General features: G+C 44.8%; 2 protein-coding genes across 2 annotated transcripts; one reads left to right on the top strand and one right to left on the bottom strand.

Moving 5' to 3' along the window:
- LOC105041045 (geranylgeranyl pyrophosphate synthase 7, chloroplastic) lies at positions 1-1,334 on the top strand. Its single transcript, XM_010917839.3, has one exon. The coding sequence runs from the start codon at positions 72-74 to the stop codon at positions 1,119-1,121; it is 1,050 nt and encodes a 349-aa protein (XP_010916141.1). The 5' UTR covers positions 1-71; the 3' UTR covers positions 1,122-1,334.
- Positions 1,335-8,489: 7,155 nt separating this feature from the next.
- Positions 8,490-10,953, bottom strand: LOC105041046 (receptor-like protein kinase BRI1-like 3). Its single transcript, XM_010917841.4, has 2 exons — positions 8,809-10,953; positions 8,490-8,742 (listed from the first exon to the last, which is right to left on the bottom strand). Exon 1 carries the CDS (start codon positions 10,466-10,468, stop codon positions 9,179-9,181), a length of 1,290 nt encoding a protein of 429 aa, XP_010916143.1. The 5' UTR covers positions 10,469-10,953; the 3' UTR covers positions 8,490-8,742; positions 8,809-9,178.

The following is a 10,953-nucleotide window of genomic DNA, read 5'->3' as shown; positions in this document are numbered from 1 at the left end:
CGCAGCACAATTAAAACACCCTCTCGGATCCCCCCTCCTCCCCCAACAGGTCCTCTCTCTCTCTCTCTCTCATGGCCTACGTTGCAGTTGGTTTCCATGGAAGCCCGCTTCCAAGGACCATGATTACCAACAAACGGGTTCCAGGGGCGCGCAGGGCCACGTTGAGGTGCACGATGGCCCAGCCAGCAGCCAGATCCAAAGCTCTTGACCCCAACAACACCGGACTCGGACCGGTAGACTTCAACTTGAACGAGTACATGGCCGCGAAGGCCCGGCGGGTGAACGAGGCCCTGGACCATGCCGTCCCCCTCCGCCACCCGGCCAAGATCCACGAGTCCATGCGCTACTCCCTCCTCGCCGGCGGCAAGCGCGTCCGCCCCGTCCTCGCCCTCGCCTCCTGCGACCTCGTCGGCGGCGACGAGGCCGCCGCCATGCCCGTCGCCTGCGCCGCCGAGATGATCCACACCATGTCCCTCATCCACGACGACCTGCCTTGCATGGACGACGACGACCTCCGCCGCGGCCAGCCCACCAACCACCGCGCCTTCGGGGAGGACACCGCCATCCTTGCCGGCGACGCCCTCCTCTCCCTCGCCTTCGAGCACGTCGCCGCCCGCACCACCGGCGTGGCGCCCGAGCGCGTGGTCCGGGCGCTGGCCGAGCTCGGCTCGGCCGTGGGTTCGGACGGGCTGGTGGGCGGCCAGATCGTGGACATCGCCAGCGAGGGGCTGGCGGTCGACCTCAACGTCCTGGAATACATCCACATACACAAGACGGCGAGATTGTTGGAGGCGGCGGCGGTGTGTGGAGCGATCGTCGGGGGAGGTGAAGATGGCGAGGTGGAGAGAGTGAGGAGGTATGCGAGATGTGTCGGGCTCCTGTTCCAGGTGGTCGACGATATACTCGACGTGACGAAGACGTCGGAGGAGCTCGGGAAGACGGCGGGGAAGGACCTGGCGACCGACAAGGCAACGTATCCTAAGCTCATGGGGCTCGACAAGGCCCGGGATTTTGCGCGGACGTTGGTGGTAAAGGCCGAGGAGGAGCTCTCGGGCTTCGACGAAGCCAGGGCGGCGCCGCTCTACCATCTTGCGCACTACATCGCCCACCGGCAGAATTAAGATAGCTATTAAGTGATTTATGGATTATGAGTAGATGTAGCTATGGAATGATCAGGGAAGGGCCTCCTAAGACTAGGTAGCAATTCCTTTTGTGTGGATGTGATTTGATTTTGTGGGATACAACATGGTGGTCCAGGAATGGGCCTCATGGAGAACACCAACACTCAGTAGATATATACGCTGAGCCTTATACATCCATGCATGTTGCCTACCCTTCACAATTTCTCACCATCTTCCCGAGTTCTTTGCGTTGTTTCAGTTAGAAATAACCAATATCTGATTAAACCCTTACTTCTTCTTGTGATAGTTTTTGCTTTGGTATTTTGTGGTGTATTTAGTGTTTGACAGGCGACTATTTCATTAGAGTTTTTTTCCCCTCCAGTTTGTTCGATGTTGCATCTATTTCTATATGCGTTCTCGTTTTTGTATTTATTTTTATAATAACTTAGCATTTATTTCTCAGTACTCCTTAGACGCATAAGCTGCATCTCATTAGATTATAGTATCCAACTAGCATATACCCATGCACGCGATGCTTGGGTGCGGCTTTATCCTTTTTTTTTTTTTTTTTTTTCCAGATGTTTGTGGTTGTACTTTCATTTATTTTTCAGCAAGAATATGACCATTCAAATATGATAGAAATTAATAAAATATTGATTTAATTTATTAGCCTAGTTGTGATGATTCTTTGGTCAACACATGCCCAATCATTATCAAGTTGTCATAGGAGGAAATCATGGCAGGATTGCTATTCATTCTTAGAAGGATAATATTGCTGGAAATAAGCTTAATTGCCTCCCAATTATGGCGTCCCATGTTTGGAAGATAATTATGGTTGAAACAAATTTGATTGCCTTCCTATCTGCGATTGCATTTCTGTATTGTCATTGTATGATCCGATATTATCATTATATGACTCCTATGGAAGGTAATTGCAGCCATGATAAGAACGTATTCGAATTTGTTCCGAGTATAGTGATCTTCTAAGAATGGGATGTTATGTTTAGAAAGCAATCCAGCTTGTTCCCATCAATATTATCTTTCTAACACTGAATACGATATTGCTAGATTGTCTCCTATGATAAATTGACAATGACTACATATGTGTTCATCAAACATTGATTATAGCATCATCACAATTGGGCTAATGCCCCCCCCCCTTCAAATGAATGAGGCACATGCTGCACAATGAGCTGGAACCTTAGAATAGAAAATCAATGAGAAAAGAGACCTTTGATTAATACATGAACGATCTGTTCTTGGAAAGAGATGAATCATACATGCAATTGATTGCGAACTGTCTGTTTACAATAAAATAAAAATTAATTTCAACATATTCAATACGAGTGTGAAAAATAGGATTGGTCGCCAAATAAATTAACTTAGGTTATGACATCAAAATATAAGAGAATGAAAAAATGCACGCAAATCATACAATAATTGTTGAATCCATAAAAGCTCAGCATAGCATTAGCCAATCCTTTGTACTCTGACCTTGTGCTAGAGCAGGCCATGGTGTACTACATCTTTGATCTCTACGAAATAAGATTAAAGTAGAGAAATACAATATAGTCACTCATAGATCATTGATCATTAGGTCTCAGGCCTCATCCATATTCGAATAGGTATGTAAGACAATCTTAGATAATTTACTGAGTTTGAGTCCATAATGAGTAAGGTACCTTGGGTACCATAACACTCGTTTAACAGCCTTTCAATGCTCCATAGTTGGCCTATGTATGAATTGATATGCATAATTGATAGCATAGAAAATATTAAGTCGAGTGAGAGTAGGATATTGAAAGACCCCAATTATATTACGATAATGAGTTAGGTCTAGATATAAATCACCTATATGGAGTAAGACTTGGACTCAGATGGCATTGAAGTAGTAACAGACTTGGAGGCATTGATGTGAATCTTCTTGAGAAAATCTAAAATATACTTGGATTACATAAGAACTAAACCATCTTGCACAGAGCGGATCTTAATGCCTAGGAAACAATAGAGTAGGCCTAAATCTTTCGTAGCAAACTCACAAGTGAGAAAAGAAAGCAGGTCATTAAGCAGAGCATTAGGACCACTTATGAGACTAATGTCATAATCATATATAAGAAGAAGAAGAACATAGGTATCTATGCACTTGATAAAGAGAGACATATTGGCTCGAGATCTAGAAAAGCCCAAATCATGAATATAAGAGCTAAAGCACTAAAACCAAGCCCCAAGAGCATGTTTAAGCCTATATAGAGAGATCAAAGACAAATATTATGCAGATGATCTGGGTTAGAAAAATCTAAGGGCTAATTTATGAAGAGTTTTTCATCAAAGTATCTATTAAGAAAAGCATTCCTGACATCTAACTGGCATAGATAAGCCATCCCCTAAAAACTGTAAAAGAGAGTATCGAATAAATAGTGACTGATTTTGCCATAGGGCTAAGGGTCTCATCATAATCAACACTTATTGGTTGAAGCCTTTGGCCATTATTTGAGCCTTGTTTTGATCAATTGAATTGTTAGATTTGCATTTGATTTTGTAGATGTATTTGCATCCTATAATGTGTTAATGTGGTGAAGGGAGAACTAACGCCCAAGCGCCATTAATAATTAAAGTATTATCTACTTCAACCATAACTTAACATCAAGTGGCATCTTTGTTGGCTTGTGTATAACAACTAGGCTCAACCAAATCAGCATGTGCAATAAAAGCTATAGGGTGTTAATGTTCAACCTAAAGGTTTTAGTTTGCCATCCTTAGGAGTAATTATTGAATGATTATTATGAGAAATTGACCTTGAATAGTGGATATAAGCTTGTTATGTTTTGACGATTGCAATGCCGAGACAACATTGTTATAGCAGAAAAAGTGGCCAAGCCATCTTACATCGACTGAGTACAGAGGGTGTATGTGCAAATCTGCATTATGCATATCGGTGTCATCAAATATTGCATGATGCTCGATTTTATTAGAAGGCGGTGGCAAAGTTTGAGTGGTAATTGAGTTGATGGCAGCAATAGATAAGTCAAGCAATGGGCTAGAAGGCTCAACTGCACGAATGCCTTAAATGAAAAGGGATTGCAGAAGTTATCATTAGAATTTTGATTTCTATCATCTTAGAATGGAGTTGAGGAGGACAAAGACGGCCGATCACATATTGTGATGGGATAGGATGCACTATAGGAATTAAGAGAATTACTGACTCAATTTTGTTGATGTTAGGAGAAAGCGTCGATAAAATTCAAATCTTGTGTCCACCACCTCATACTTTTTAAAAACATCGGCAAGTTACAATGCTTTAAAGCATTGATAGGGTACAACATAAAAAAGCATTGATAGAAGCGATAAAGCATCGATAAAATTCAAATTTTGCATTCAGATCCTGATACTTTTGTAAAGCATCGGGAGTTTACGACATATAAAAACGTCGATAAGTTATGGTGCACAAAACCACCGATGAAAACCATAAAAGTGTTGATAAAATTCAGCCATTTAATTGAACCTCCATCCCCAAATCGATAACCCTAGATTGCTCTTCATCCCTCTTCTCTCTCCTGAGCCGACTCCCCCTCCTCTTTTGATCTAACCTCTCCACTTCATCATCGAGAGTCAATACCGAGCCATATCTCCCTTCTCCTCTGATATGGCCTCTTCATCTCATTGCCGAGAGTTGACGTCGAACCTTCTCTCATCCTCTCTGATTTTCTTTCCTCTCTCCAGCAGCCAACATCAATGGTAGTGGTGGATGCAACTAGGCCGCTGGAGGCGATGCTAGCTCTCTCCTTCCATCTTTCTCTCTCCCAAAATTTTCTGTGACTATGCTCTAACACTATGGCCTGCGCCTTTTTCTCCTATCTCCCCTCGGAACTTTTTTTTTTCCTTAAATATTTTGCTTGTATTCTTGATTTTCCACAAATTCTTGATTTTTCCATTGGGATTTAAACAATAAATGGCTTTTGGCGTGCTTGATATTATTGGCTTCTTGGAAAGTCTGAAGAATTATGAAAAAGGAAGGAACTTTCATATCGTGCCTTTATGTACTTTGGATTTTTTTTTTTTAATGTGGTTTAACAACCTATCAAATTTCTTATTAATGAAAATAGATAAAGAATTGTATTAAATAAAAGTCTTACTAAATAGAAAGCTCTATTAACAACTCGCGATGCATCTATCGCATCAGGAAAGGGTCAACAAATGTATTCTATACAGAATTTTCTTTATAGATGATGTTCCATGTTAATCTGTTTCAATCAAAGTGGAGTTTTGACCAAGTATTTGAATTAAATACCAGGCAATGCATATGGGAATCCAGAGTATGAAGAACCTATCATTGTGACCAAGAAAAGAGCTAATTAACCGGAAGGTTCAAATCTTTAACAGCAAGTAGGTTTTAATCGACATTTCTTGGATCCAAGGAAGAAAAAACCCCAGAAGTGCACACAACAGTGTCACCCACGTCATGGTGGACGACATCAATTACCACCGATTGGGTGTTTCTTGTGCTCTTAAAAATTTATACGTACATCTTCTACCCCCAAAAATAAAATAAAACCAATAAAATACACACACACACACACACACACACACACACACATACGTACATCACAGTTTAGTTGCAGCGCGCGCATGAAATATCTATGCGGGAGGGAAATCTGCACAAAGATGTGATACTCGCAATTTGGGTGCGGACAAATGTATAAAATTACTATGCGATGAAGATCCGTATACAAATGTTCATGCGGAAGGGGAGCATGGATGCGTGCATAAAATACTGTACGCATGCTAACAAGCATATAAGGAATATATGGACTTCGATGTATGCGGATGTAAACCCGCATGGAGAAGCCTACGTGGAGAATTCTGTGAACGCGTGGATAAAATGTCTCTGCCGGAAGTGACCCGCGTAGAAAGTAAATGCCGACACCAGTCTTAATGCGGAAAGGAAAATACGCATAAAATTATGCGGTGTTCGCATCTACAGTACGAATGAACGTATATGATGTCTATGCGGAAAGGAAAATCCGCATAAAGAAAATATGCGGACAATCGTATTTGAGACTATCAGGTCAGGATGCTTGCCTCGTGCGAGAGGGCTGTCAGATGGAGGCGAGGAACCCACAATCTTATCGTGCTCCGCAGGCGCCCATAAACATAGACGCCCCTGCGGAGGGTTTTCTCGTCGGCGGACGGAGTGTAGGTGATGGAGCGGAGGTCGTGGCAGAGGGCGGACTCGCTGCAGGTGACGTCCAGCGCCATCGTGACCGGAGACTCTCCTCGACCGTCGGCGCCGAGGGCCTAGAAGGCGGGTGGCGGACGGGGTGTATATAGCAATGACGGATCTGAGGTTGCGGCGGCGGGCGAGCTCGTCGTTGGTGATCTCTCCCGTGGCCGCCGTGACCGAAGACGCGGCGGAGGCGGCCGGCGCTGAGCGTGGAATACCAGGTGCGAAGGAGCGCGAGGGCAGCAATTGGGGGTGGAAGAGGGTACAACGGAGGACGGAACGAAAGAGGGTTTTACTGGAAGCGTCAAAGTCCGTTCACCTGACGCATCGGACACGGTCATCGTATGTTTAAACAATCCAGAGGAAAATTGGATCATTCAATTTACGTTGGGTTGCGTGCAGCTGTCACATCATATTTAATCGCAACCACATGTGATTTGATCGAGACGGATGAGGATCAGATGTGGTATTTGGATGCACCTATCACCTGTCGGTTGGCCGCTGCGTTGCGTATAGTGTGCTGTCAAATTTTTTGCAAGCTAATTGATGCACCACCGGTAAGAAACTGAATCGATGCGTGACGTGCATGAGAGAGCGGATAGGTGACCATGGAGGAGCGCCTTGGATGGTTGTGGTTTCCACATCAGCATGTATGAATGCATAAAAGGTGGTAGACTGCGGTTACATAGTTCATCTTTGAATTAAATTTTTTTGTCATACATACGCAACTTGATAGAAATTTAGAAACACTCCTTTTTAGTTGATGCCTTCCCACTCGACGTTTTCTCACAACCTTTTAGAGCAGGAATTAGTCACAACTAGCGCTGGAACACTAAAAGGGAATAGATTTTGATTTTTTTTTTTTTTTTTGGATTAAAATTGAGATAGTAAATAGGCCGTCTTGCTTCTCTCGAAGCCAATTGGTCCAGCCAGCTTAATATCGGTCTGGGGCAAGTGATGTCAGCTCATGGGGTGTGGTTATGTGTTTTGGGAATAACTGATGGACCATTCAAGATTCATAACATATATATTCATAAAACCATTATTACTATATTTACCATTAATTTGTTATTATTTCAAGTTTTTTTTTTTTTTGGGTTATGATGACTATGATAACTTTTAGGTTGACTTATCAATTACTTATAAGCTAAAATTTAGCCACTTTTGTAGGATAGAGTAACCTTTTGTCCGGGTAAAAGGCATTACAAGCAGTGGGAGCTGGTGTAGGCAGAGCCTATGTGATATGGGGTAAGCTAAACTTGGACATAACATAGGCTTGTCATGGGCCTGGTTCAGATTTTGTCTCTACAATTGGGGTCCATATTTGACACGTATAATAGTTGTGTGACAGACCCCCTCATACTCGCTCATAATGATTTCTCCCTTCTTCCCGGGGGCTATTTCCCATTCGCTGTCATATACTCCCTCCACCCAGATCAGAACCCACCTCAAACTTTGGAGTCAAATTCTCCTTATTTAAACTGACAAGGGTTTGTACCATCGTGGTAATACTCAAACAGAGCTATTACTTTAAAAACAAATTTATATATAATCTTGAATCTCAACCAACTTTGTTCTGATGCACCTGGAAGGTTGTTTTTTTTTTTTTCCCCCTGTGGTAAATGGAAGGTTGTTGAAATTGTTTATTCCAGCCACGAACACCCAATATTCTCTATCATTACTGAATTTACCGTCACATTTTAGGGCAACTCATTAGAAACCTGACGGTGGAGCCCCGGGTTCTCACAATACTTAACTTCCAATTTTTCTCTTATGTATTATATGATTGTTTAAGCTTACCCTACCAAACATCTATTCTAAAAGATGTCAGATATATGTTTACTCAGGAGAAGTTAAAATTCTAAAATGAAAATGAATGATTTTCATTATAATCATTTCATTGAAGATAATTTCATTTTCATTCCGGTTTCAAAAAAAAAAAATATTTCAATCCTCTAAATTAAAATTTTATAACCCTCTAACATCCAAATTCTATTGCGATTTCAATTACAAGCTAAATATGTTAAGAGATATAATCATTCTATTTTTGATTCATTATAATTTTAATTCTAATTTTGATTCTAATCATGAATCAAATATATGCTTAAAAAAATTAAATATATATATTTTTATTTATTTCAAAATTAAATTTATATTTTTCACACAGTCAATTACAACTTAAATAACATCAGAATGATCAACACCAACTCTCCAACAAAAATTTTCAGCAAAATGAGAACACTGACAACGCTGGCTTCAGCAATGTGAGGCGAAAGTGAGACAAGAAGACAACTCCGTTGGAACAACTCAAATGCTCGGAGGTAGAAGATCTCATGCATTGTTTTCCGAGTGCTTTTCTCGCCACAGGCATGAAGATGTCACTCCCTCCGGTTCGGCTACCTGCGGAGCAATCATCAACGGTCTCAGACGCCGAAGAGAGTATGATGACCCCACCAGAGTACTTACCCACTACGTTACGCCTCCATCATCATTATTTCGCGTCACGCAACACGAGAACTAGTCAAAATAGATAGATCTGAAATATACATGGCAGCATAAGAGTACAGAAACGCATAATTAGGCTTGCAGCTTCTGCCACCCTCCTTGCTGTATTGTATTCTATACCAATCACCCAATCCCCTTCAATCCAATCCAATCCAATCCGACCGTTTGCTTACAAAAAAAAAAAAAAAAAAAAAAAAAAAACAACAACAACAACAACAACAACAACAAACAGAGCACAAAAAATGGATCCCAAATTCAAATCGAATCTGAACAAACAAATAACAGAAGAAACCAAAATCAGTTTTTTGAATTGAATCTGCCGGTCCCCCTCTCAGCCATCGCGGCCACCGGTCACGGCAATGGTGATGTTGGAGCATTGGTACGAGGGCCGGGACGGCTGGGTGCCGGCGCTCCCGGGACACCCGGCGGCGGCGGCTGAGGTGAGGGACATGCAGTTATAGGAGAGGCAGAGGGCGACGGAGTCCGGCAGGGGGAGCGGCTGCGCCGGGAAAGAGGTGAGGTAGTTGTGCTGGGCGTAGAGGGTGGTCATGCTCCCCACGTACACGCTCCTCGCCACCTCCTTCGGCACTGCCCCCGTCAGCCGGTTGTTGTTCAGGAACAGGCTGCCCGCCGCCGCGAGCGCCGCCGGCACTTCCCCAGTCAGCACGTTGTGGCTCAGATCCACCACCGCCCAGGACGGCGGCGCCTCCCCGCCTGGCGGAGGTACGGCGAGCGGGCCGGAGAGGTTGTTGCGCTGGAGGAGGATGGAGGACAGGCGGGGTAGGGCGAAGAGCGCCGGCGGGATCGGGCCGGTAAAGGCGTTCATGGAGAGGTCGAGGAAGGCGAGGTCCGGGAGCTGGGCGGCGAAGGCGTTGTCAAGCGTACCGGACAGGGCGTTGTCGGAGGCGGAGAGGTAGCGGAGTGTGGAAGGGAGCCGCGGGAGGGCACCGGTGAGGTAGTTGCCACGGAGGTCGAGGTGAAGGAGCTGGGCGGTGGAGATCCCGGGCGGGAGCTCGCCGGAAAGCCCGCCGTTGGCGGCGAGGATCAGAACTTTAAGGTTTGGAGAGGAGGGGAGGAGAAGAGGAGTTGGGATCGGGCCCTGGAGCTTGTTGTGACCGAGGTCGAGGGTGTGGAGGTCAGGGAGGCCGGCGAGGGAGACCGGAATTGGACCGCAAATGGGATTGTTGGAGATGGAGACGAGGCGGAGGCGGCGGAGGCGGGTGCCGATGTTGGGGGGGATCGGGCCGTAAATGCGGCCGGCATAGACGACGAGGTCGGTGAGGGCGGTGAGGTTGGCGAGGGAGGGGGAGAGGATGCCGGTGAGGCCGGGGGAGTCGGCGAGGCCGGTGCCGAGAGTGAGGACGGAGACCCGGAGGGATTGGGTGCCCTGCTCGTCGTCAGGGGAGCAAATGACGCCAGCGAAGGTAGCGCAGGGGTCGCTGGCGAAGTCCCAAGTGGAGAAGAAGTTGGAGCCGGGGAGGTCTCGGAGGTTGCTTCTAATGTCAAAGAGGGCAGCCTTGTCTGAGGGACTGAGAGAAGAGGTTTGTTGCTGCTCGGATGGATGGCTTAAGAGGAGGAGGAGGAGGAGAATGTGGAGAAGCGAGGAGGTTGTTGAAGCCATGAGTGCTTACTGCTATTTGAGCGAAGGGAATGGATATAACTAGAATGTAGTGTACGAATTATGATGATGGAGTAAGGAGAAGGAAGGAGGTGAACTTTTCTTTCTTTTCTGGTGCCTGAGGGTGGAATTATGGTCGGAGGAAGCAAAGGGAGGGCTAACTGACTGAGGAGTCAGGGGAAGGGATGAACGAGTGTGTGGTGTGGGGTTTCAAACTTTTTGTTTATTGACTCTTTTTTCACTTTTGTGCGTACAAGCGAGTGGTGAGGGCGGAAGCGGCAGTGGGACAGGCCTTAGTTAGGAAGCAGCAAGGAAAGGTGAGGGGACCTATGAGTCGATATTTTCCGGTCGGTTGGCGGACTTGGGGTTATAGTTATAGAGTGATTCGGGAGAAGGCTGCAACTACTGTGTGAAGCGGAGGAAAGAGAGGGGACATGAATAAATATTAATGTCTTCCTCTTTTTTCTCATTTAATATTTACAAGCAAT

The sequence above is a fragment of the Elaeis guineensis genome, chromosome 3, assembly GCF_000442705.2.
Source record: "Elaeis guineensis isolate ETL-2024a chromosome 3, EG11, whole genome shotgun sequence".
Lineage (NCBI taxonomy): Eukaryota > Viridiplantae > Streptophyta > Magnoliopsida > Arecales > Arecaceae > Elaeis > Elaeis guineensis.
The sequence above is the reverse complement of the archived record's forward strand: the minus strand, read 5'-3'. Positions and strand labels throughout refer to the sequence as shown.